The sequence below is a fragment of the Lemur catta genome, chromosome 2 (genome assembly GCF_020740605.2).
Source record: "Lemur catta isolate mLemCat1 chromosome 2, mLemCat1.pri, whole genome shotgun sequence".
NCBI lineage: Eukaryota > Metazoa > Chordata > Mammalia > Primates > Lemuridae > Lemur > Lemur catta.
The window spans coordinates 52,072,234-52,098,925 of NC_059129.1; the positions used below are offsets into that span (position 1 = coordinate 52,072,234).

The window sequence follows — 26,692 nt, forward strand, 5'->3', positions numbered from 1 at the left end:
AAGGCTTTCCGGAGGAGATGCATTTGAACTGGGGGTTGAATGAAGGATGAGTAGGAATTGATCACGCAAGGGAGAAGAGAGGCTGGATATCTTAAGGCTGATGGCCTGAAAACACAGGACAATTTGGGAAACTGAAGTCCCAGGGAGGGGTGGAAAATGAGGCTACTGAAGGTGGAAGAGCCTAGGTCATGCGGATCTCCACGTCCCAAGCCGAAAAACTGATTTTATTCTTTGGAAGATAGGGAACCAGTAGCACAACCCTCTTTCCCACTATATTTTTCAGCTGTGTTCCTCTAATCTTGTTTTGTGTGTGTGTGTGTACAAGTCTTTTCCCCCTTCCCGCCATTGCCCTACCCTGACATCTCCCTCCTCCTCCTCCTGTGGCCAGGCCTTCAACCCCTTGCACTCGATAATCCCCATCTTTTCCCATCACCTGGTGCCCCGGTTTCCCAACTCGAGGCCCCGCCCTCGCGGCCCCGCCCCCGATGACGCGCGGCGCCGAGTGCGTGGGGATTCCCGCGGCCCGGGCCGCTACCCGGCCTGCCCCGCGGCAAGATGGCGGTCTGAAGGCGGCTGGCGGCGGCGGAAAGTTTGTTGTGGGATTGGAGTAGTCGGGCGGGAAGGCTAGAGTTGGGGAGAATCTCGGGGACCCTAGCATGCAGTAGGGACGGAGGGGAGACTAGCTCCGGGGTTGAGAAGAGGAGATGGAATGGAGGAAGGTCGGAGGCGGAGAGAAATAAAGGAGATGGGGCGGAGGGGAGGGGGCCTAGGATCCTGTGGCAATCCTAGGGGAGGGAATCTGGGGCGAGAGAACCCCCACGGAGGTGTTGTACAGGCCCTGGAGGAGCAGAGTCACGAATTGGAGGAGCATTTCTTAGCCGAGAGTAAAGAAGCCTGGAGCGTGGGACAGAGGCCTGACTGTACCAGGCCGGTGGGAGGGGAAAGGGATTTTTCTAGTACAGGGGGATCGTGAGAAAGGATGCTGGGCAGATCTACTAAGGTAGGAACTAAAGCCAGTCAAATGACCCTCTTCCAGGCTTAGATCAGGCTTTCCACAGCTCCTATAGCAGCATCTGCCCCAATTTCAGCTGAAGACTCAGGGGCCCCGGGGACTGGAAGAAATCACAGTGCCTACTTGGAAAGAAGAAGAGGTAGCGACTTGCCCCAGCCCACCCCAGAGCGGGTAAGGTGGCCTCCAATGACAGATTTCTGGCTGGCATGCTCCCTGAGAGCAGGATGCATGGGCTTAGAGTGATGCTGAGAATCATTTCATCTGAGAAGGGTGCTCTTGTATAGAGATTGTCTTTTGCCTGTGGTCCCTAAATTAGCGTTTTGCTTAGATTGCAGGCTGAGATTTGAGAACTGGTGTAGAATTGAGCCTGTGTGCCTTCACCTCTGCAAGCCAAATTGGACAAGGGCCTGGAGATTAGGCTGAAAGTATTTTAACGCATCCCTGTCACAAGCAGTTTCCTACGTGATCACTGTTTCTTCAATATCCTCGTCACATCTTCAGTTTGGCATTCTGCCTGGCAGTGGAGATTTGTGGGTGACAGATGTTGGAGAGTCATGAGAAAATAAGTTTCTGATGGTGTTCACTGACCATTTAGGTACCTGCTGCTACTAACTCCTGAATTCATTTTTGCTGCCTGTCTACTTTTGCTCTTTTGGTAAGAAGGGCTCATTAGTGTTCCTCTGGGGATGTGGATTTTGGGGCTTGGGGATATCAGAGGTAAGGGGTATCAAAGGCAGATTGGGATTAGGAAAAAGAAACCCAGATCAGGCTGGGCATGGTGGCTCATGCCTGTAATCCTAGCACTTTGGGAGGCTGAGGTGGGAGGATTGCTTGAGACCAACGTGCTCTAGAGACCCTGTCTCTATAAAAAAAAAAAAATTAGTCAGGTGTCATATCGCACGCCTGTAGTCCTAGCCACTTGGGAGGCTGAGGCAGGAGGATCCCTTTATCCCAGGAGTTTGAGGCTGCAGTGAGCTATGAAGGCACCACTGCACTCTAGCCTGGGCAACAGAGCAAGACTCTGTCTTAAAAAAGAAAAGACCAAGATCAGCTTATGGTAAGAAGTCAAGCTGACTGGTATAAAGCTCTGTGCATGTTTATTACCTCACTCCCTGTCCCTGAGAACCCTGATATTTGAGGGCTGCTTTACAGTTGGACTGTGTGGTGACGGAAGGAAAGGATTATGGGACTTGCCCTTTTATTTTCTGTAGCTTTCTTCCTTTGTATTCTCCTCACCAAAGCACTTAAAAAGAAATCAATTTCACTAGCCAAACTAAACTAAGCATGGCCTGAGTGGTAGTGGACTTGGTATTAGAGAGAAGGGAAGGGGACTGGAACCAGAGAGAACAGTGAATGTGGTCCTCACTTCCTTTAGTGCCCTGTGGTTATTATGCCCAAGCCAGAGTTGGGAGCAGGCTTCTTATTGAAGCCTGTTTCAGGACCAGCATCTGCTTCATGATTGGACTGGGAGGTCTGGTTGTTTGATCTAGAACTCATTAACTATCTGCTCCCTGCCTCCTCCCCACCCTCTAAAAGGCTTACTCCAGATAGAACAACCCAAATCACTGTTACTAGGCTAGCTTCATTACCTTCAGGCAGCTGAAGAACTGATGACATTTATTTAGTGGTGACTCCAATTCTAGAAGGTTGAGCACCTTTTTCTAAGGACAGTTTGTGCCTCCTTGGAAATTGTAATTATAATCACCCAAGGATAGTATGGTGAGCACACGTAGTGGTTAAGAGTACTAACTCTGAAACCAGGCTGCCTATTTCAAATCCTGACTTTGCCGTTTGTAGCTCTGTGACCTTTATTAATTGCATAGCTCTCTATGCCTCAGCTTTCTCATCGATCAAATGGGATGGTGAGAATACCTATTGCAAAGGGTTGTTGTGAGGCTAAATTAGTTAATACACTAATGTGGTTACTTAGTGCCTCACACTCAGTAAGTATCAGTTGTTACATTAATCAGATATCAGCACTAATTTCTGCTTTATAGTTGAACTTGCTGTCTTTTTATGGGGAATCTGTAGTGGTTTGGGCTGCTAGCCTGATGCTAGGAAGATGAAGCACACCCTTAGGATAGTATAGATTTTGTATATAGTGAGCATATCCTCATTAAGCTCTTTAAAGCCATATTAAAATACCAGTGACTTCCTATTTGAAGCTGTGAGGCTGTAGAATTATCTTCTCTGCAGTTGAGTGATGATGATAATAATAATGATGATGATGGTTATTGTGCACATTCTATGTGCCTGGCACTGTTGTAAGCGCTTTACAAATATTAAGTAATTTTTGTAACAGCCATATGAAATAGACACTGTTATTATCCCTATTTTACAGGTGAGAAAATGGAGGCAGAGTGGTTAAGTAATTTGCTAAAGGTCATTCCACTAGTAAATGGCAGAGCTGGGATTTGAACCCAGGCAATCTGGTTTTAGAGATTGAACTTTTTTTTTTTCCTTTTCTTTTTTTGGGATTGTTATGTAGTTAACTTTCAAATATGCCTAGTCCAGTTTGTATCTCTTATTTGTTTGTCATGATGGTTAGATATATACCCATATTATAGTAAATTTTTTTTTAGTTATTTTGAAAATTTTTCGGAGGCTGAGCTCTTTCTTCATCATAGTCTTCTCCTTCCTCTCAGAAATAGTAACTGGTGCAGAGACTGTGGAAAGGGAGCCTGTTGTGCCGTGTTAGGCAAATCTGGGCTTTCTTCGTGATTCAACTTGGTGACATGATTCAACCTTGGGCCTGGGTTGGGTGGACAGATTGACATTGGGATCCACTCTGAGCATACCTTAAAGGGGTGTGTGTGTGTTCTTTAATGTAGGTGTAAATATAAGGCTCATTTCTGACTTTGATCACTGACATGAGCTGTCGAGTAGTATTACATTCATAGACAAACTGGATGTAATCTTTTTAAAATAGCAAACAACACAGAAAAAAAAATAGGTGGCATTTAAAATAGCTCCCGCCCCTCAGCTTGAGGGGAAAATGGAAAACAAATGTGCTGCTAGAGCCTGTGTTGTCTGAAGAAGGCCCTGGCACTGTGCTCAGTTCTGTCTTTAGCCAAGGCAGGAGGCCCAGTGCAGCCTTGGGGCAGAGGTGTGCCCAGAGTTTGATTGACTGGCTTTCCTTTGCCCTGTATTTAAGACTCACTCTTCCCCTCCTTCTGAGTCATGTCCTGTCTATTTAACATACCCTCAGGGCCCATCTTTTTCTTCTGTAAATGACTCTCTACCTTGCCTTCAGTGTAGGCACACGCCTGTGTCTACTGAGATTTTCAGGGAGTTGGGGGCTCAAGACTTTGGGCTTTCCCTAGGAACTCTGACCTGGCCCTGTGATGAACCTTCCTATTTTTTATGGTTTTGAAAGGTAAACAGCATCTGTCAGTTACTCCCCTCCTCCATCAACTTAGGAGCTGTGTATCTCAGGATAGTGTACTTTGTCTTGGTTTGTGTTGCAGTCAGCATGCTAAAACGTGTTATCTCTGTAGAGTAAACCTTTGTGCTTTGGTAGAAGTCCTGAGATTTCTGGATTCAGGTCACATTTTAGGAAATGATTGAATTGCAAGGTGAAAACTGACAGATTTTGAACTAGTTCTTCTCCTTTACCTTTTTCTTTTTGTTGTTTAAATCAATTTCTCCTCATAATGCCCATTATTCAGGTATTATCTTTGAATTCAATCCCTTCACTTCCTTGTCACCACCATATTTAGGGTGCCAAGGACGTCTAGGTAAATGGAGCCTTCATTTCTCACCTGGATTAAGCCTCTTTTTTTTTTTTTTTTTTTTTTTTTGAGACAGAGTCTCGCTTTGTCTCCCTGGGTAGAGTGCAATGGTGTCTTCATAGCTCACTGCAACCTCAAACTCCTGGGCGCTGGGCTCAAGCCATCCTCCTGCCTTACCCTCTCAAGTAGCCGGGACTACAGGCATATGCCATGACACCTGGCTAATTTTTGTATTTTTAGTAGAGATGGGGGGTCCTGCTCTTGCTCAGGCTGGTCTCAAACTCCTGAGCTCAAGCAGTTCTCCCACCTCAGCCTCCCAGAGTGCTAGGATTACAGGGGTGAGCCACAGCGCTCAGCCTAGATTCAGTTTCTTAATAGTTCTCTGAATGTATTCTTTCTAGTCTCTGAGCCTTTGCCCACTTTGGTGCTACTGTCTGGAATGCATTTCCTGACCTTTCCTCCCTCCACTCTTTACCTTTTTGTCCTTCAGGTCTCAGTTTAAATGTCACTTCCTTTAGGACCCCACATTCCTTTAGTGCCCCCCTTCTGAGCATCTGTCTAACACTTATCATGTTGTATCATAATTGCCTATTTACTCATCTGACTCTCACAAGACTAAGGGCCCTGAGAACAGAAACTATGTCTTATATTCACTATTGTATTTCTAGAGTAGTGCTAGGTACACAACAGGTGCTTTATAATGCTGTGGTGCCCGCAGAATGAATGAAAGGTGGTGGACAGTTTCCCCCCACTCCAATCTGTCTCCCATACTGCTGTCAAAATTGTTTTCCCATGAAAGATTCTCCCCTTAGAAATGCCATGGGTTCTTCTTTATTTAAGTTAAAGTCTACACTCTAGCTTGGCATGCAAAAGGCTCCTTATACTGTGGCCCAAACCCAACCCTTTAGCCTGAGTTGTTGCCATTACACCTCATTGATCCGGTGCTTCATTGCTCCTAGATTTCCCACTGCTCCCAAACCTGTTACGGCTATCCACTTATTTTGTTTTTCTTTGCCTATGCACTTCACTTGGTCCATAATGCTCACCTCTGTCTCTGAAACTGCTTGTCCCCTAAGACCCAGCTCCTTTGTCACCTCCAGTGAGAAGCCTCCTCTGCTTTCCGTTCCTCCTCTTGGCCCCCACAGCACTTTGTTTGAACCTCTGTTCTGGCACTTGCCATGTAGTGTGGTGAGGTCTCTGTTTACTTGTCTCCTTTCACTGGGCTGCTGTCCTGTGGAGGAGGGACCCTCCCTGATCATGAGGTGGAGGGGTGTTGGTGGGGATGGTGGTGAGCAATGTGAAAAGAGTCTGATTTTGGAGCTAGGCAGAATTACTCTAAATCCTGACTCTGCCATTTACTACCTGTGCAATTTTGGGCAAGTTTCTTAACCGGTGGGATTCTTGATCTCATTCTCTCTAAAATGAGGGTGACGTTTTTTTTGCAGGAATATTGAGCATTAGTGATAATGAGTTCACAGCACGTAGCATAGTGCCTGCTATAAAGGACACTTGGCAAATATTTGTTGAATGAATGAATCCCGTTTTGGAAAACTCTGTGAATAAGAAAAGGCTTTGTTTTGTTCAGGCTAGAATACACCTTTTGATTTCTGCCAGGTAGCCAGGAGCATTTTTTTTTTTTTTGAGACAGAGTCTCACTTTGTTGCCCGGGCTAGAGTGCCGTGGCGTCAGCCTAGCTCACAGCAACCTCAAACTCCTGGGCTCAAGCAATCCTTCTGCCTCAGCCTCCCGAGCAGCTGGTACTACAGGCATGCACCACCATGCCTGGCTAATTTTTTTTTTCTACATATTTTTAGTTGTCCAGCTAATTTCTTTCTATTTTTTAGTAGAGACGGGGTCTCGCTCTTGCTCAGGCTGGTCTCCAACTCCTGAGCTCAAACCATCTCCCCCCCCCCCCCCCCCTGCCTCGGCCTCCCAGAGTGCTAGGATTACAGGCGTGAGCCACCACACCCGGTTGCCAGGAGCATTTTTGAGGTGGGAGTAAGATTGAGAGTCTCCTTTCTCATCATGAAGCAATAAAAAAGATGAGATTGGGAACATCAGTGAGCAACCTGTGTGCAAAGATTGTTGATGCTTCTCCCCATCTTTTGTGTTGTGGTGACTCCTTTGATGGATTATGATATGCTGGCCTTCTCTAGTCCTGATGAGGTTGGTGGTGACCTTGTGGATACAGTCAGGGGCGGCTAGATGGTGGCTTTGTAATATAATTAAAGCTGGGATAGACAGAAGGCTACATGCAGTGGATGACTGGATGGAGAGTTTCAGGATCTGTGTTCTCCAGTTTTTTAGGACTGAAAAATGTTGAGTGAAACTGATGGAACATCCAGGTATTGAGGAAGCCAGACTTCTTGGCCCGCATTTTCTTAGGGCTTTGATGGTCTTCTTGTGCCACAGAATAGTTTTAACTTGGATGTTCCCCAGAAATAGTGCTGGAAGCTGAGAGTCATGATCCATTCTTTACCTTTGTGTTTCTGGTGTAGTTGATGGGGGGTACTGGTCCTTAGGGTATCAGTTTCCAACAAACACCAAAGGAACTTCTTTCCAGAAGTTTAGACCTCGTAAGTGTATAATGCCAGGTGGTACTCCAGTGTGAACTTACGGTCAGATGAGGAAGATATGTCTGAGTTCTCTGGAGGGCAGCCTTGTCTGTTCCTTAAACCCTTGTCCCAGCCAGGTACCTTTCTGTGTCTCAGAGCACGCACCATGCTGTAGTTTAAGTGGCAGTTAACCTTACTAGGAGTTACTCCTTACTAGGAGTAAGATCTTCTATCTCTGAAGCTTCATAGGGGCAAGATCTTTTACTGAAGGGTAAACATTTAGGCCCTACATAGTAAGTGCTGAACAATCCTGGCTACTATGTGATCCATCCTGGTTCTTCCTCAGTGAGATTAAAGCACATGGAATCTATCTGGCAAAACCTTTTGAGCTCTTAGGAAGAAAGGTCCTGCATAAACAAAAGGTGCTAGTGTTAACAATAACATTACTAATTATTTTCTAGGGTTGAATTCATGTGGTTAAATGATCCTCCAGGTGCTTGGCTTCAGCTGTCTCCCTTTTAGCCTTTGTATATTTTAATAACACTTCCCTAAGCCAGCAGGAAGGGGTTAAAAGAGGAGGTAAAGTACACAACAGTAGCTTTTTTTGCTTAATTAGCATCTCCTAAAAAGTCTTTGGCTGCTGGGATCTTCTTTGTAATTCTTTAAGCTCCTTCCAATGCCCACTACAACCTGCTTGCTTTTCTGGTTATACTGCTAATCCCATCTAGGTGTGCTCTGTGCTCACAGCCAAGACTTACTACAACCTTGTTAATGCCCAGATAAATCAAAAGGATGAAACCAATAGCTAAACATGGAATGAAGGAGTTTTCCCTCGACTCTCCCCCTTATTCCATGGTGTGGGAGTGTGCATTGCATTGTGGCATATCTTTACCGATGGCATCTTGGTGGGAGTGATACACTGCATTGTATGTTAAGCAGGTTTGAGAACAGGTTGGGTGAGCCAGCTGGACTGGATTGTTTGTATACCTTAGCCTTCAAAGGGACTGAGTCTCCTGGACTGGCCATGAGTAGAAGGACGGGACCTCTTCTTTGTTAGTTGATATCTTGTAGGTGCCAACCAACGGTCTGGTAGGTGACAGAATCTATAAAGGGCTGGGTGTGGTGGCTCGTGCCTTCAATCTCAGCTACTCAGGAGGCTGAGGAAGAAGATCACTTGAGACCAGGCGTTTGAGACCAACCTGGGCAACAACATAGTGAGACCCCATCTCTAAAAATAAATGAAAGAAATTAGCCAGGTGTGGTGGTGCGCACCTGTAGTTCTGCTTGATCCCGGGAATTCAAGGCCACAGTGAGCTATGATCATGCCACTGCACTGCAGCGTGGGTGACAGAGCAAGATCCTGCCTCTAAAAAAAAAAAAAGAGAGAGAAAGAGAGTGAGAGAATCTATAAAGGACATGGCCCCCTCTTTGTGTAAGAAGCTTCTATGTGGTGGCAGGGAACTTCGCACCCTGAGGTGAGGGTCTACCTACTGGGAAGTCAGCCTAGACCCAAAAGCCCTGGACTTCCATTCAGCTAACTCATAGGATAGAACTCTGTGTTTATCATTTTGGGTACTGAGCAGTGGCCTCTTTACACCTTCACGGAGAAGCCAAGTAGGGAATTCAATCTCAGAAGTCTTTGAGGGTCTTGATGTCAGGGCAGAATTGTCCTGGTTTTCCTATGGCTCCCTGGAGAAGAGAGCTTTCCTAGCTTTGCAGCTGGGTTCTGTCCCAGTTCTGCCTGTGATCTTGAATAAGTCACTTGTCTTCTCTGAACCTCAGAATGGAAGAACTTCACCTGTTCTTTGTGCCTCACTAGAGTATATGGATCAAAGGAAATATAATGGAAGGGAAAGTGCTTCTAGAATGGTAAAACACAGTATAGATGGAGGGTTTTTGTCTATCTAGGAACTGTTGGTTTCATCATAAACGTAATGTATGTCCCTCGAATAAAATACCATCCATATAGAAAAGTATGCAAAATAAAAAGTGAAAAGATCCACCCTTTCTTCTCCCAGTGTTTCTCTCTAACCCCTTTCCTCAAAGATAGGGAACCACTGTTTATCGTGCACCTTTCTAATCATTTTTGTATACTTCAGGACATTCCTCAACATGTATCAATACTCAGTACTAATGTGTACTGTGCTTTAACTTGCTCTATTCACTTAACAAATTCCCGAGGAGTAGAATAGTCCCTGTTGGATCCTTCCCAGTGTACTGGTTCCTCTGGGGCTGGCTCCCAGGGAGGGATGGAGAAGCTTGACTAGAGGTCCTCGCCACGCAGGCACTCTACCTGTCTCTGCGGGCTTGTTATTTATTCTGAGATGAAATTGTCTGGCACAGTGTCCTTGAGTGGGAATCGGGATGGATACAAGAACCATGTGGGGGCATCAGCACTCCCATCTCATGTGTGTTTCTCCCCTTCACTGTTCTCTTCTTTGGCTGGGAAAAGAGATAAATGATCTGATTTCTCAATTTCCTATTTTAGTGCAGTGACTCCAGATTTCTGAAACCTTGAATTAGCCAGGTCACTTGGTGCTTCACCTTCTAAAAGCAAACCAGACCCAGACCCACTTGGGTTTTGTTTTTGTTTTTGTTTTTTTTTTTTTGAGACAGAGTCTCACTCTGTTGCCTAGGCTAAAGTGCTGTGGTGTCAGCCTAGCTCACAGCAACCTCAAACTCTTGGGCTCAAGCGATCTTCCTGTCTCAGCTTCCTAAGTGGCTGGGACTACAGGTGTGCGCCACCACGCCCCGCTAATTTTTTCTATTTTTTAGTTGCCCGGCAAATCTCTTTCTGTTTTTAGTAGAGACGGGGTCTCAATCTTGCTGAGGCTGGTCTCGAACTGCTGACCTCAAGCAATTCTTCTGCTGCAGTCTCCCAGAGTGCTAGGATTACAGGTGTGAGCCACCATGCCTAGCTGACTTGGTATTTTTTGAGTTTTCTTGTGGGTGAGGATTCTGAAGGTCACCTGTCAGTGGCTTTGTTTTCTTACCAGTCTAGAAAAGGGTCAGGGTCTATTGGAAGAATTGTCTTCTTTCTCTTTTAGACTATTGTCTCATCTTCTCCAGTCAGGCCTTGGTTTTTTTTGAGCTCTGGGGCTGTAGTCAGAGCAATGTGGGGAGCCCAGTGAGAGGCAGTTGGGAAGCCTATTGGAGGCTTTTTCTGTCTGCGTGAATCTTGACCCTAGGTTTGAGAGAAGGCCAGGCCCATATGTGGGGCTAGGGTGGTGACTGTTCTTCCCTTCCTACCTAGAATCATCACAGAGCCTGGGGCTTCCTAGAACAGGAGAGAGAGCCCCTCTGCTGTCTTTTCCCTGCCAACATCTTGCTCTCTGTTTAACATCAGTGGGTGTTTGCAGATATGTGTATTATAATCCTGTCCTGCAGCCTCAGGGGACACATCTTGTGGGGCAGCGGTACCCAACCTTTTTGGCACCAGGGATTGGTTTCATGGAAGACAGTTTTTCCAAGGACTGGGGGTGGAGGGGTTGGTTTTGGGATGATTCAAGTGCATCAGATTTATTGTGCAGTCAAACCTCTCTGCTAGTGATAATCTGTATTTGCCACCGCCCCCCCAGCACTAGCATCACTGCCCCAGCTCCACCTCAGATCATCAGGCATTAGATTCTCATAAGGAGCGCACAACCTAGATGTCTTGCATGCATAGTTCACAGTAGGGTTCAGGCTTCTTTGAGAATCTAATGAGCTGCTGATCTGACAGCAGGCGGAGCTCAGGCTGTGATGTGAGGGATGGGGAGCCACTGTAAATACAGACGAAGCTTCACTCACTTGCCTGCTGCTCACCTCCTGCTGTGTGGCCTGATTCCTAACAGGCCACGGACTGGTAATGGTCTGTGGCCTGGGAGTTGGGGACCACAGTTGTGGGGTGTCTGGGATTCCAGTGCTGTGGTCACATTTGCCTTGTGATCTCTGAGCTGGGAGGTGTCGCTTCCCCCAGGATGGTTCTGAAGGCTTCAGGAAAGAGTTATTTCTGCTGTTCCCTGCTTTGCTCTGATGGGGAAACTAGCCTTTTTCAGCCTTGCTCGTTCCGAGAGGGTGGATGGTCTGGGAAGCCTGGCTGTAGCCTTCATCCTTCAACCCTGCAGGTCCCTCTGGAGCTGACAGCCTGGGAAGTTCCATCCCCTGTCCCTTTCAGAAACTGTAAGGTGGCAGTGTGCCACCCCTACCCTTCACTGGCCTAGCTCTGAGCCGTGCCACACACTGCCCCATTGTACTGTGCTTTCTGATTCAGCTCTTGTCACAGCCTCTGATCCTGGGGCTGGTTCTCTCTCAGCCCCTTTCTTCAGAGCCTGTGGGAGGTGGTGTGATGGACTCCGCTGGTACAAGCATGGGATGGGTGACAGCCGCAGCTGTGGGTGGCTTTGTTCTTACAGCCCAACGTTCGGAGCCCTGGTGCAGACTGGCAGCAGTGTTTGGGAATAGGCAAGGTATGGGAGCTGTGCCCCCTTCCACAACAGCTGTCCTCCCTTTCTGTTGACCAGCCAGAGAGCCTTGTGGCCTGGGGTCAGCAGACTGGCCTTTCTGGTTGGCAGGGGGAGTGCTCCACCTCTACCTGGCATGATTTCTGGAGGGGAGAAAGCCCCCGAGGGTCTGGTGCTAAGTCTGGAGGCACTTGCCCTGTCAGGAGAGTGCAATGTGTCCTCTCAGGCACCATGCAGCTTGGCATTCCTCTGCTCTCTCTTTGCAGCTCCGGAGTTGGGCTGCTCACAAACCAAGCTGTCTGTTTATATGGAGTGCCTGAAGGGCGTCTGCCATGAGTCTGTCGCTAACCGCACTAACCAGGAGAGCTGGCTGGTTGGGGAGAAGACACTATCCCTGTGAGTCTGACCTTGGCCAGCTAACCTGCCCTAGGGTACCACCAGCAGAGCCTCTGTCCTCTGTTCCTCCCCTCAGCCTGGCTGCCTCTTCACCTTAGCTTACATCGTGCCATCTCCTCTGCTTTCTTGTCCTTACTACCGGGTCCCCTCCATTTTCCCAGTCTCCTTGCTGTGGATGGGATGTGCCCCCTTTATGGCCAGGATAGAGAGTTCCTTTGCACAGCTACCTGCCTGTCACCAGCCTGCTGCTGGGCTCCACCACCCCCTTCACCCTCCCCCCAGTCTGCACTGTGCTCCTCAGTTCGCCCTTAAAACGGAATTGGTTGGAGTTTCTGTTTAATCTGTGCTTTTAGTACCACAAAGTTTGAGAAAACCCTCGGTTACCATGCCACTTCTGCTTCTCATGCCTCAGAAGCAGATGGAACTAGAGTGGGAAGGGACTTTTCTTCTAGACCAGATAGTTTCCTCCCGTTATCAAGAGGGGAAGTCTGAATAGCATCGCCGTTACTCTCACCCTGGGATAAGAAGTAGGATCAGCTGCACAGTTCTCTTTGGGCTTTGCGAGGTTGAGGAGAACCTTGGCCCGGCTCTGGGGAGTTCCCTGGGCAAAGAGTGAAGCTACTTAAACTGAATGCTGGAGCCCAGAACCAGGTACCCACCTGAGATGTGCTCCCATTGGCGACCGTTGCCCTGGGAGGTGGATTGGGTGGAGTTTGGCCCCACACCCCCTTCCACGTCTGGAGCTTCAGGTGGACTTTAGCCGAGAAGAGCTGGGAAGGGCGCCTCAGCAAGAGAGGAGCAGGACCTGGCTTTGGATTCCATGTTTGGCCCAGAAAAGGTCCTGGCCTCATATTGGGAGACTGGTGAGTGCAGCTGGGGAATGGAGAAGCTCCCATCTGACTCCCTCCCACCAGGCTTGGAAGGAGAAGGAGGGTCTGGAAATAATGGGAAGGTTGGACGCCTGGTTCTTCCCTCTGTTGTTCACAGGTAACTCCAGACAGACTCTGTGTCTCCAGCCTCTGGAGGCAGTGCAGTCCTGGGTAGGCTAGACAGGGCGTACTTGAGACTGAAGGCCCTCTAAGTGGGTTCTGTTTTCCTTGGGCTGGGAGGGAGAAGACAGGGACCGCCTAACTAACAGCATGGGCTGGATATGTGTAAATGTGAGAGGGTGTAGGTGCCGTAGGGATATTTAAAGACCCTGAATAGGGAGTTAGCAAGCTGGAGGGCGTTTTGGCTTGGTTTGTCCAGGAAAGCAAAAGAAGCCTGGAGTTGAGGCCTAGTTTAGGGCCACTCCTTCACTTTGCCCTTCCTTAGGAGAGGGCATAGGGTCTAATGTGAAATGCAGGCCATGAACTTGGGGACTGTGTGGCGATCTCTCTGTTGAGGGGAAGGGTTGGTTGGCTTGGCTCATCATCACTAGTCTTCGGCCCCCTTGTTCCTGTCAAGTGTTTGCCTGGGTAAGAGGCCAGGTGGTTAGACTTGAGGTATTTACTCAGGTGGGGAGCCAGGTGAGCTCTCACAGGTCACCAGCACTAGTTCTGAGTCCTCATATTACTCTGAGGCAGAATAATTCCCACCCTTTTTGGCTTTCAAAACCCTGTCTATCTGTTCAGAGTAGGCAGGGGGCCAGGCCAGGGCTGCAGGCAGCTTGTCCCAAGAGGGTGAGGTTGTACTTGCCCAGAGGGGTAGCGGGCATAGCTGTTGGAGGGGCAGCAGGGCTGGCATGGGCACAGACTAGTCATCGGCTCATAGCAGAACCTCTGCCCAGGCCCCACTCCGTGAGCTGTTGGCTGCCTGCCTGCCACGCGCCCAAGATTGCTGAGGGCTTTGCTCATGTATCTCAGAAACAGCTGCATGCCGGAAGCTGGGGGCTGGTGACAAGTGGGAGGGGCACCTGGGGGATTGTGTGGGGGAGGCTGAACCCAGTTTTGGTAAGATCAGCTCGCTGTGCTGGGGGACTGTTCTGCTCACAGTTGCCCAAGCAGTCAAGGTAGAGAGGGGCTGCTGTATTGGTGCAGGGGGTTGGGACATTCATGGGCAGTCCCTAGGGCCACTGCTGGGTCACCTGGCCACAGGGCTGTTCCTTGCAGGGTGGTGGTATGTTTCTTGAACATAGTTGGAGGCAGAGACTGGATTTCAGAGCCTCGAGAGGCAGCCAGACTTGGGTTGCAGGGATGTAGCCGACCCCCAGTGGGGCGTAGCTGCCCACAGGCTTGTAGAGTTCAGAGACTCTATATCCAAGGCTTACATCTCAAGACAGTTGCTGATGGGGAGGCCCCAGTCCCTGTGTGATCAGACATTTGTGTTTTAGTGTTTTATTAGGGGCTACAGGAAGGGCCTGTATTTATTGTTATTATTTATTTATATCCTGCTGGCTTCCGAGGGAATTAAAGCAACATACAACACAGCTGGTATATTCTGAAACAGGACTGGGTTTTCCTTTCATTTTAAAAGCAGTAGTGATTACCAACTTCCATTTAACTGTCCTTGAGTGAGTTATAAAGAAGAGCTTTGATGATTTTTGTGGTGGTGTGTGGGCCCTCCCTGATTCAGAGGATTGAGCTAAAGGTCCTTTACTTGCTGGATTCATTGACAGCTGCGAGCAGAAAGGCTTATCAGTAGGTTCGGAAATGATCTGAGCCCAGATAAACTGTTGGGGCCGTATTTCCTTAAAAGGGGTGTTGGTGATGTGGGAGTAGGGAGACAGTTGGTCTCTAGGGCAGGGCAGCTGATCCCGGGTCTGGAGCTGTGTGTGGAGTGAGGTAGTGCAGAACTTGAGGAACTGAAAGGAGACATCTGGTAGGGGAAGGCTGAAGTTGGAAAAGCCGAAGAACCACATCCATTTTGGATTCATTCCTCCCTGTCCTGGGCTAGTGTTGAGGGGTGGCCTCTGAGCCCTCAGCAGGGAGAAAGCTAGATGCATATACTTCCTCTCCTGTTCCTTTGACTTTGCCTTGGCCTTGGACTGATGAGCAAAAAGGAAGGCAGAAAGAAGTGGGAGGGTATCCTCGGCTCTTGGCCTTGAGCCTTTTTGCTGTTGCCCCCCTGTGGGTGTTTCTGGAAGTAGTAGTAAGTATAATGGGTTGGAGAGAATTGGGATTCTGAAGAAGTTTCTCTCTTATCTCACTCTGTCTCCAGCATCAGCAATCTCTGACCATGGTGGAAGCCCCTGGTCAAAATACACATACCCACAAAAGGGAGCAGGTATGAGTCTCATCTGCTGGTTAAAGAGTGATGCTTGGCAATTTTTTTTGTCCTTTGATTAAAGGATACCACTCAGCCAGCTTCTGGTGTAGACTGTACCTTACATCTGTCTCTGTCTACGCTGTTCATTGGCTTCACAGTGCAGCTTCACTGTGAGTGCTGAGTGCCATTTCTAATGAAGGTAGACTTTGTTCTCTGAAGGCAGCTAATCGTGCCCCATGGGCTGTAATCAGGGAGAAGGTATTTAATACAGGGCAGGCGGCAACAGGCGGCCTGCACCGACTGGCAGATTGCAACATGGCAATTAGGAAGCTATCACCCCCTCTCCGCCCCATTAGATATGAAATAGTCTCTCCTCTGAACTGATTTTCAGTAAGTGAAGAATGAGTGCTGTGTAGAAGAGGAAGGGGGCACGGTTAGATGGGTGGGCAGGGTAGGGGTGGTGAGTGGGGAGGAGAGCCCCTTTCCCATTTCACTTCACCTTCATGGGATGGGGAAGGGGTTGCCGCTGCTCTTGGTTTCCCCCTCAGCGGTGCCTGCAGGTCCAGCCCAAGGAGTCCTAGGCCAGGCTGGGTCAGCCAGAGGTTTTAGCTTAGGCCTCAACCTTTCTCCCAGGGCACAGCTGTTCTTGTAGTCCAGACCCAGCACATGACCTGGTAGTCCTTCATCCTGAGTCATCTGCCCCAATTCCTTGAGTCCCGGTAGTTTGGGGTGGGGGCAGGGTGGATTCTTTCCTATTGATTTCCTTCTCCCTCCAGAAGACTATTTTTTTGGAGGTGCCCTGGAGCCAGCTCAGCATCCAGAAGCTAAGAGGCCCCAGAGGCTGTCCTTGGGTGCTGCTTGCTCGTCGTGGCCCATGTCCCATTCTGCATTGTCTAGCTGCCTTCCCTGGTGGCCTCAGCACGGGATTGGGAGTCCTCCTTGGGCTGAAACACTCCAAGGCAATTTGGGAAACCTTTGGGTGAGGGAGATGTGGCCAGGAGAGGCCACGTGCATAGCTGAGTGTTCCTAGAGGGACTGCTCTGGTGCCTTCCAACTCATCTCTTTTCTCTTCTCACAGCTTGTGGGCCCAACTGTCTAGTTGCTCTCGCTTTTTTGTCCACTGCACCTCGCATTGCTTTCCTCCCCGCGTCTGTTCTCACCTTCCCTGCGGTGCTTCTGGTCCTGACAGTGGGCTGCCAGGCCCATTGTGTCCCGGTTCAGTGCTGGAATTACAGGCCCCTCATTGGCTGGATCTGGAGCACTTAGCAGATTTCAGGAGTTAGAATAGGGCCTGGGTGTCCCAACACACCCTTGTGTGTATGGACGTGGGGCAGGGAGTGGCACAGCTGGTGTTGGGGAACACTGCAGGCTTCTCAGTGAATTGTGTCCCCAGTGGGCATTGCCTTCTGCTTCCTTAGTTGGGAGTCCTCTCCCCTCCCTCTGACACTGGTGTGTTTGAAAGAGTAGACTGGCTGAGGGAGAATAACCTCCACCACCCCCATGCCCAGAGAATCTGTGTCTGCATTTCCTACCCATCCCACTGCCAGCCACATCCGCAGTGTCCTCCCTGCTCTGCAAGCCAGGTTATCTCTGGCCTGGGAATAAATAGGTGTTTTAGGGCCATGGAGTGGGGACTTACGGTCAGGGCAAGGCAGGATAAGCAGGATGAGTGTGGCAACCAGAGCGAGGGCTGCGGGGCCTGGAGTGAGCAGCTCTCTTTACAGGTAGAATTACAGACACCTGAGCATGGTGGTGTCCTCCCTGCCTTTCCGCCACGAGTACACGTGTCCTGGTACCTAGAGGGCAGCATGGACCTCGGCAGGAACAGGGATAGGGAAGTAGAGGAGAGGCTGAGAATAGAGGAAGGGCCTGCAGAGAGAAAGGGTTGCTCAGCTGACTGGGGGCAGATGGGTGAAGGGAGTGAGGACCGGGCTTCTCTGTACAGAAGGCGAGAAGCCAGAGGCCAGCTCTCTAGAGCTGCCCCTTGATTTTGTGGAAGCTCTTGATTCCCTGTGTCTCTTACTTCTGTGTCTCTGGCCCTACCCTGTTTTCCAACTCCTGTGCACGCCGCCCCAACACACACCCTCTGAGCGTCAGAACCCAGGTACCCAGGCTGCTTTGGGACTTTCTGGTCCTCTCCCTCAGGCCATAGGAGCTCCCACCCTGGGGCCCTCTGGATGGGCAGCCCCAAGGAACCTGTGGGGTGACTTGTTTGCTCTCCCACACTCCAGGAATGTGCTGTCCTCTCAGCCCCGCCCGGATTCCTGTGCAGGGAGTCAGCCCCACAAAGCATGCTGCTCGTGCCCTGTGGGGACACGTTCTGCCTCCCGTCAAAGGGGCGGGGGCTGGAGGCTCGTGGCTCAAGGCTTATGCTTGTGCTGCCAACGCCCCAGCTTCCCCCAGAACCCTAAGCCACGGACCAGGCTGCCCAGACAGAGGAGGGAGACCACTCCTGCTTCCCCACCCTCCGTCTCCCCTCACCACTCTTCCTGCCCCAGGCCCTGTTGGAATGTGACAGGAGTCATGGCCAGGGCATGTCCCGACGGTAGGAACACATGCTTTAGCCCGCAAGGCTTCCCTCAGCCTCCAGCTCTGTGTAGGTAGATAGGGGCGGGAAGAGATTGTTTTTTTTATGCCCAGAAGGCCAACTGAGGTTTCTGCCTCCACTCATCACTGTGGTGACTGCTGCCCCCATGCTGCGGCCCAGCTTATTACAGGTGGGGCCGTCTGGGAACCCCAAGAACCTGGAGAGGACCTCCCAGGTCACTCAGTCCAGCCACCTCTGTGTAGATGAGGAACAGGCTTATCCAGTGAGGAAGGGAGTTACCAGGGCCCCAGCGTGTCAGAAGCAGCCTGGAACTGAGCCTGGGACCTGTCTCAACTCCCCAGGCTTGGGTTTTCCATACCAGTGTTTTTCAACCTTGGCACTATCGACATTTTGTGCTGGTAATTCTTTGTTGTGGGAGCTGTCCTGTGTGTTGTAGATGACTAACAGCATCCCTGGCCTCTACCCTCTAGATGCCAGTGGCACCTCTCCCCTCTAGGTTTTGACAACCAAATACGTCTCCAGGCCTTTGCTAGATGTCCCTGGGGGAATGAGGTGGGCAAAATTGCCCTGGTTGAGAACAATTGCTCTAAATTTCTGCCTTTTCAGATTTTCTCCCGGGACCTACTCCTGCTCATTGTGAAGTCTGTTGACTCCCATTGTACACAGTAGTCTTTGAGCTCCTTCTGGAAACATTGCTAGGAACTCTCTTTCCAGCATCTTCTCTTCCCATCTTGCATTTCTTCCAGGCTTTTTCCTGGTGTTCTCATTTGTAAACCACGTTCCCCAGATCTCTTGGTTGTTGCCAGACTCTGAAAGGTCTGGGAGATGAAGTGGGTAGGGACAGGACAGAACCAGACCTATTCTAGAATTGGGCATGTGGTAAGTTGAGACCATGAACACACACACAGACACACCCATGTCTCATCTGGGCCTGTGACAGTGCTGTCACCGAGAAAGGCAGGAACCCAGTGCTTTCGGTTGTCTCCTGCCTCCACCGCTTTCCCCTCAGGCCCCCTGCTCCTTGGCCTTCTTGCCTGGCTCTCCCTTGGGGGGACTTCCAGGTCCGAGACCGGGCAGGCAGGCCTGTGACACTGACAGACAGGCGGCTGACACCTGGTTTCCACTTTCTTCCCTTCTCTGGTTTCAGGAGCTGTTGGCTAGAGGAAGTGGAGGGGCCGTGGGATGCAGAGAGCCGAGGGCTAACTCCCGGACAGCGGAACGGAGAGAGCTGCCGACAAACAGACGGTATGTCCCTGCCGAGGCCTGTGCCCCCCGTTTGGCTCCCTTCCGGGGAGGCTACAGGTGAGGAGGCAGGCAAGTGTCCTCTGTTGGTGGGAGCCAGTGAAAAGGGAGTGGTGGAGGCTGGAGGGGCTTGGCCTTCGTGGCTGTGGCCAGACAGCTCTCTTGAGCTTAGAGACTCCCGCTGAGGAGCCTGGGTTAGGTGAATGTTCTCAAACCCTTATTTTTTGGTTATGATTTTTTTAAAGCTAACATTTATTGAACATTTCCTAAGTGCTTTACATAATCGTCACAACCTTGTGAAATTGGTGCTATTCTTATTCCCAATTTAGCGTTGAGAAAACTGATACATACAGAGCAGTTTTCCCTCTGAGGCTCTCGGAGGCCACAAAGGAGAGTGGCAGGCTGCTTTTACTCCCCACGCCACTCTCAGCGGGTCATACACCCCTTCCTGTGCCCAGGCCCTAGGCACTGCTGTTTCCACCTGTCTGTTCCCCGGTGGACCCGTGCCCCACCCTCCGTACTCCCCTGCCCCATGGGGACTGACACACCAAAGTCCAGCCCTTCTAATGACCCCAGCAATGGCCCAGGCCTGTCTGCCTGTGTGGTGGCTCTTACATATGTCCCCTTTTACCATTTTTTTCTCAGTCCAGAAGGCTCTGACCACATCTGAGCCTCTTCTTTCCTTGCTTCCCCTTGGCAGGTGGAGGAGCCCTCACCTCCCAGAATGACAAGTGCAGCCCCTGCTAAGAAACCCTACCGTAAGGCACCACCGGAACATCGGGAGCTGAGGCTGGAAATTTCTGGATCCCGGCTTGAGCAGGAGGTCAGCAAGACTGGTAGCCCTGCCCTGGCTGGCAGGGTCAGGCCCCTGTGGCTAGGTGTCTGCTGACTTCTCCTGCCTGAGCTTCTGGTCCTGAGTGAGAGTGAGAGTACAGCATTGCTGGGGTGGGCTGGGGTCCCATAGCTTCAGCAGTGCTGGTCGGGGCAATGTAGGCTCGTGGGGGACTATCTGTGAGTATATGTCCACACGTCAGGGAACCCCAGAGTCTTCGTAGCTTAGCAGGAGTGATCCTGTACAGTGTTCTCCCTGTGAGAGGCAGCCCCCCAGAGTGAGGGGTCCCAACCTGCTGGAGGCCGGACTCTGGTCCTCCGTAGTGGAGGAGAGTCATTTAACCTGTGGCCCCTCTGGGGGCTACTAGGAGGCAGTGCTCCAGCTGCTTCCCACCAGCCCAGCTGCTCTCCACTGTCCCACCCTTCCTCCAGCTTTGCTTTGTTTGGCTAACATTTGTTAAACACGCACTCGGCCAGGGACTCCAGGGACTGTTAGGTGCAGGCTGTGCTCTTGGGAGGCCTGCAGTCAGCTGCACAACAGACTCCACACTGGCTCTCCTCCCTCACTAAGCTCGCAGGAGGAAACGGGTGCTGCAGAGGTTTGCCCCCCTTGCTGCCGTGTCCCCACCCCGGCGCAGTGCATGGAGCAGATATAAAGAAGACAGTCGAGAGACAGTCAGCAGATATTGAGCATCAGGCACACCGTGGCCCACTTTGGTTAGATTCGGGGCAAAAATGCCATGACTTGCCTACTTCAGGGAACATTAAATAAAAATACCAGCTATTACCGTAGGTGCTACCCAGTGAGCATTTCCCCAGTTTTATAGATGAGAGAACTAAGGCTCAGCAAGGCTAAGGTCATGTAACCAGTATGTGGTAGAACAGGGTCAAATCCAGTTGTCAGTGGCTCCAAAGTCCATGATCTGATCTGGGCCACGTATCTCATTTTCCTGCCCATGACTGTAGTTCTGATGCAGTTAGCTCCATTTGGAGTAGGCCCTGATGCTTCCCGCTTGCCATACGTAGCATGTGCCTGCTCTTCCCTGTGATTGGCTGAGCTCTGACTCTTAGGTCATGAGCAACACAGGGGTTTGGGGAAGGTGGGGCAGGTTAAAAGCCAGATAAGGCACTTCACTCCCCTCGATCAGGATTAGCTCAGAGGCTCTCCTACTTGTTCCTCCTGAGCCTCCAGGAGATCCTGATTCTGCCTTTGTACTACCCCCACGGGGCTGAGAGGGCTTTGTCAGGACTCAGAACTCTTCTGTAGCCCAGCCTGGCTTCTTCACTTCTCTGGAAGATCTCTGCCATGGCTGTGTGGAGACAGCCCACGAGGAGCACAGTGAACAGCTGGGAGGCCCTTTTTATCCCTAGGGAGAGGTAGTACGGGTACCGGAACCCATTTGAAAATGGCTTTAGGATTAAGGGTAAAGCTTGCATGGGGTTCTTGAATCTTCTGGTTGACACAATCTAGGCTTGTCCAGGCATTGCTAGATTGCTTCAATCTTCAGAGGGCCCACAGCTCTCTTCTGCTGTGGGAGTCTTTGGGCTTCAGACCTGGGCCTTTGTATGGCTGGCTGGAGGGTGAGCCAGCCAAGAGGCCAGTGGTCCACAGCGGAGCCTCAAGCTTCTGTTCTTTTTTGTCTAGGAGCCCCTGACTGACACGGAAAGGATGAAGTGAGTATCTGCTGCCTGCCTTGGCTCTGTCCCTCTTAGCTCCAGGCTAGGCTGTTGGTACAGTTGGACTTTTTCTTGATTAGGTAGAAGTAACAGTTGGATGGGTTGTTTTAGGAACTCTAGGAGGAGGTTCCATGTTGTGGATGTTCTTTCTGGAAAAAGGAGTTTTGTTGTTTCATGGGCTCCGAGGGAGCCTGGAACCAGGAGGCGGATGGCACTGAGGGCCCTGCTCTTGCCAGGGAGCCCTTCCCTAGCTCCTGGCTCCAAAGAGAACAGAGTGGCCCTCCTGTGCCAGCTGTTTCCCTAAAGCTCTTTCTGTCAGAGGAGGGCAGTGTGGGCTGGATTTCCAAGGGATGAATAATGGAGAAGCCTGGTAGTGCAGGGGGAAACTGGAGCCAGGGGCTTGGTGGCCAGCTGGCTTGGCTGTAACCAGAGACAGGCTGGGAGCTGTATCCCCCAGTTCTGTCTTATCATTCTCAGTAGTGGGGGGAGGTCGACTGTCCTCCACCATCCCCTTTGCCTCCCCGCACCCTCCAACACAGGCTGTGTTCTCAGGGCCAGCAGTCCTGTGGAATACGCTGCCCTAAACTCAGGCTGCGTCTCCAGGAATCTCCCTGCACCCAGTTGCCTGCCTTCATGTCATCCTGGCTCTCTCCTTCCTGAGCCCAGCCTGGAGCTTCCGGGCTGGCCCTTCTCTTTCTGATGACCTTTTGCCCTTGACCCCCACCTCGCCAGGCTCTTGCAGCAGGAGAATGAAGAGCTTCGCCGGCGCCTGGCCTCCGCCACCAGACGCACTGAGGCCCTGGAGCGTGAGCTGGAAATCGGGCAGGACTGCCTGGAGCTGGAGCTGGGCCAGAGCCGCGAGGAGCTGGACAAGTTTAAGGACAAGTTCCGCAGGTGTGGGAATGTGGGACCAGACGCACACATGCATGCATCTCACCATTCATAGGTTAGCTGGAAGGGGCCTCAGAGGTCATCTGATTCTGATTAGAAAACTGAAGTCCTGGGAGGGGGGAGAACAACTTGCCCCAATATTGAGGAGGGGCTGAGTAGGGCCTGAAGAGGATCTTTGACCCTTTTATCCGTCTACAGGCTGCAGAACAGCTACACGGCTTCCCAGAGGACCAACCAGGAACTGGAAGACAAGCTGCACACACTGGTAATCTGTCCAGGAGGGCAGTTTGGCTGGTACTATGCTCACAGCATATCAGCAGGCTAGGTTTTGCCAGGGGAATGCCATTCTGCCCTGGGGCTTGGGGAGGAGACAGCGGGATGGGACAGTGGTGGGGAGGGGACCTCAGTGTGCTGTGCCAGTCAGAATTGTCTTAATGCTCACGCTGTTTCTCTTCTCTCCTCGTCTTCCCCTCATGCTGCCACCGTTGCTGCCGCACTCTCCTCTCAGGCCTCTCTTAGCCACAGCTGGATTTTTGCAGTTGCGTCTGAGTTTGTGTGTTTTCTCCCTTGCCCTGGCCTCCTCCTCAGCTGAGATATGGGATTGTTACTCCCCTCTGCCCTTTAAGCACACCTGAGTACACCCACTCCTTTCCTCTTCCCTGTGTGAGGCCCATTTAATAGTCAGTGCCTCCCTCCCAGGACAGAGCTGGGAGCTCTAGCAGAGGGACTGATTGATGTCACTACTGAACACTCACAGCTCTCAGCTGCAGTGGCAGCAAACCCCAGCTATGTGCGGGGAGGGGAGGCTGCAGATCCAGTTCCTGAGCTAAAGATCAAAAGGCTACTGTTGAACCTGTCTTCCCTCCCTGCTCAACTAGATAACCTCACAGGTGCCCCTTGCTGCCACCTAGCCTTGTTCCCTTCTCTGTCTTCCTAGCCTGATTCTAGAAACAGCTGCACACATAGGCTCCAGCCCCCTGGTTTGCAGTTACTGCCTCTGAGGTACCAGCTGCCTTGCCTGGTGCTTAGAGCCCCTGGAACCCCCGGAACCCCCCTGAAGGGATGGGCAGCTCCAATACTGCTTTTGTCCTGGGCCCAGATGGCAGGAGGTCACAGTCAGAAAACTCCCCCTCCCTCCTCAGCCAGCCCGGAGAGCAGAAGAGGTTCCTGGTCTCCTTCTGTCTGTCCGTCATTGTCTCTGGTCTGTCTGCCTTGGCTGCCCTAGCACCTGTGGCCTCCTGTGTCTCTGGGCTGGGAGGAGGCAGGGGAGGAAGGGCTGGTTGGGGTGTGGACTGGCTTTACCACAAGTCTGTGCCTCAGATCAAGAAGGCCGAGATGGATAGGAAGACACTGGACTGGGAGATCGTGGAGCTGACCAACAAGCTGCTGGATGCCAAGAACACCATCAACAAGCTGGAGGAGCTCAATGTACGTACACTTCGCCTGCCCGGGCCTTCCTTGCCTGTGGCTGGCTTTGTCCTGGCCCCACCCTGCTCCCTTGGGCAGGGCCAGGCCGAGCTCTGAACCAGGTCTGTATCTATAGGAGCGGTACCGACTGGACTGCAACCTGGCTGTGCAGCTCCTTAAGTGCAACAAGTCCCACTTCCGTAACCACAAGTTCGCTGATGTGAGTAGAACACCCCCCCCCACACTATTGCAGTGATTTTAGGACTCCTCTAACTCCAGTTTCTGCACCTCTCTCCATCCTCCTGCCTTTAACTCCCCCCTTTCCACTGTGCCTTCCTCTTGCCTCCATCTTGCCTCTTAGGCCAGTCAACTCTGCCACTGGTTGGTGTCCTGTATGCTGTGAAGGGCTCATTGCTAGTGCTAGGGGTAACCCATTGGTGTTTCTATAAGAGACAGGGAGAGAGGGACTCAGTTTTAGGATCCCATGCAGGAAGGTCCTGAAGAGGGAATGGCCAGAGCTATGAGCCACAGCATATTGCAAGAGGATTAGGCCCATCTGATGCTGTTCCCCCAAGGGGCACACTCTAGACCCCAGAGCCTCAGGCCCAAGGTTGATGCAGCTTGTAGAAATAAAGGTATTTCTAAGGCCGCTAGTCAGTACAGATTCTCCAAACTTAAGTCTGGTTTGGGTAGAAGCCACTGCTGAGGTGGAGGAAATAGAAGTTTGAGAGCACACAGGTCTCAGCAGCAGCAGCAGGTCTGGGTTCAAATCTTGCCTGTGTTAACCAAAAGCTTCAAGTTATTTTATCCCCACGGTGCCTGTTTATCTGTGAAATGAGGTTATGTATTGGCATGCACTGAGAACACAGTGGTACTTGAACATGGTAGCCATTATTTTTGCTGTGAGTCAAGCTGTCTCCAGCTGCGACCATTTATGTCTCTCCCCTTCTTCTGCTCCTTCACCTCAGCTGCCCTGTGAGCTACAGGACATGGTTCGGAAACATCTGCACAATGGTCAAGAGGCTGCCAGCCCAGGCCCTGCTCCCAGCTTGGCCCCAGGGTCTGTGGTGCCTACCTCAGTCATTGCCCGGGTGTTGGAGAAGCCAGAGTCTCTATTGCTCAATTCAGCACAGTCGGGCAGTGCTGGGCGCCCCTTGGCTGAGGATGTCTTTGTGCACGTGGACATGAGTGGGGGTGCCTCAGGTGATCCAGCCAGTCCCCCGGTCCCTGGCAGCCCCACCCCCCAACCCAATGGGGAGTGCCACTCTCTGGGTACTGCAGGGGGCTCCCCAGAGGAGGAGCTGCCCCTGCCGGCCTTTGAGAAGCTAAGCCCCTACCCCACCCCATCTCCACCGCACCCACTGTATCCTGGCCGCAGGGTAATAGAGTTCTCTGAGGATAAGGTTCGGATCCCCCGCAATAGTCCCCTGCCCAACTGCACTTACGCTACCCGCCAGGCCATTTCGCTGAGCCTGGTGGAGGAGGGGAGTGAGCGGGCCCGCCCCAGCCCAGGGCCCAGTGGCCCTGCCTCAGCCCAGACCTCACCCCACCACCAGCCCAGCCCAGCCCCTCCAACGCTCAGTGCCCCCGCCAGCTCCGCCAGCTCTGAAGAGGACCTGCTGGCCAGCTGGCAGCGAGCATTTGTGGACCGCACTCCGCCACCTGCCGCTGTGGCCCAGCGCACAGCCTTTGGATGTGATGCACTCCCGGAGCTGCAGCGCCACTTTGCTCTTAGCCCCACTGACAGAGATGAGGTGGTTCGGGCACCTTCTTCCGCAGCGGATGAGAGTGGGCTTTTGCTACCAACAGAACCTGACTCTGGCTTTCCCAGGGAGGAGGAGGAGGAGGAAGAGCTGAACCTGCCCGTCAGCCCTGAGGAAGAGCGCCAGAGCCTGCTACCCAGTGATAGTGGCCCAGAAGAGGGGCCTAGCACTTCCCACGCTGAGGGAAGGGCCTGGCCACTCCCCAGCTCCAGCCGCCCCCAGCGCAGCCCCAAGAGAATGGGGGTACACCACCTGCACCGCAAGGACAGCCTGACCCAGGCCCAGGAGCAGGGCAACCTGCTCAACTAGGGCCCCTGCTTGCCTTCCTGCCACTGCTGCACTGGGACTGCAAGGAGGCCCCACACCCTTGCAGCTCAGGGTCCCAGCCCTAGGACTCTTCTCTCTCCAGACTTGCACAGCCCTGTCCCTGTGTGGATTGGGTGAGGTGATGGGCCACGCCAGGCCTTTCAGCTGCGTTGACTGTGACTGGCAACAGTTTGCCTCATGGTTTTTCCCTTTCTTGGAATATTTATTCTCCAAAGGTAACATGCAGTTGGGTCTCAGGCCCTTTCCTCCAATCAGCCTTGCCCAGATTGGGCTGTTCTGGGGAGCTGAGGGGTTTATCAGTGTTCATCTTCCATCCTCCTTTCATAGTCATGAGTTTTGTTTATTTTGCCGGGGGTGGGGGGGTGGTCATTGGGGTCATTAACCTCTAATTCCTGTTTTCTGCCTGTTTCCCTCTCTCCCAACATCCTCTCCCTGAGCTGTTGCCCACAGGGGTGTGGTGCAGCTGGCCCTTGGGGATGAGGGAGAGGACTGACTCAGGGCTCCCTTCAGCTGTTTCCTCCCTCCCTCTGGAAGGGAGGGTGGGGTTTAGGGGCCTCAAGCTGGGCTCTAGGTGAGGCCTGGCTCCCCTCCCAACCTTGGCTCTAGACTGTTACTCCCAGCTTTGGGAAATTTTCACATTGATGACTATTTTAAAATTAAATAAAACTATTTTACTGGTATGGC

At 51.5% G+C, this 26,692-nt stretch overlaps 1 protein-coding gene across 4 annotated transcripts; it reads left to right on the forward strand.

Annotated features, from left to right (window-relative positions):
• Positions 1 to 502: 502 nt before the first annotated feature.
• Positions 503 to 26,688, forward strand: TJAP1 (tight junction associated protein 1). Of its 4 annotated transcripts, XM_045542025.1 has the most exons (11): positions 535 to 589; positions 1,037 to 1,183; positions 19,018 to 19,115; positions 19,813 to 19,935; positions 21,589 to 21,617; positions 22,353 to 22,514; positions 22,710 to 22,776; positions 23,020 to 23,049; positions 23,832 to 23,939; positions 24,055 to 24,138; positions 24,887 to 26,688. In XM_045542025.1, the coding sequence occupies exons 4-11, from the start codon at positions 19,837 to 19,839 to the stop codon at positions 25,988 to 25,990; spliced, it is 1,683 nt and encodes a 560-aa protein (XP_045397981.1). In that variant the 5' UTR covers positions 535 to 589; positions 1,037 to 1,183; positions 19,018 to 19,115; positions 19,813 to 19,836; the 3' UTR covers positions 25,991 to 26,688. The 4 variants fall into 4 exon arrangements, with proteins under 4 accessions (XP_045397978.1, XP_045397979.1, XP_045397981.1 ...); XM_045542022.1 differs by lacking the exon at positions 23,020 to 23,049 and having other exon boundaries at positions 503 to 589; XM_045542023.1 differs by lacking the exons at positions 1,037 to 1,183; positions 23,020 to 23,049 and having other exon boundaries at positions 510 to 589.
• The last annotated feature ends 4 nt before the right edge of the window (positions 26,689 to 26,692 follow it).

What these genes read in the sequence shown, in the direction of transcription:
- TJAP1 (XM_045542025.1), top strand. Translation starts at nt 19,837, where the DNA reads ATGACAAGTGCAGCCCCTGCTAAGAAACCCTACCGTAAGGCACCACCG. An exon ending in AAGACAAGCTGCACACACTG is followed by an intron (nt 22,777 to 23,019) that starts GTAATCTGTCCA and finishes CTCTCCTCTCAG; the next exon opens with GCCTCTCTTAGCCACAGCTG. An exon ending in GCCACAGCTGGATTTTTGCA is followed by an intron (nt 23,050 to 23,831) that starts GTTGCGTCTGAG and finishes TCTGTGCCTCAG; the next exon opens with ATCAAGAAGGCCGAGATGGA.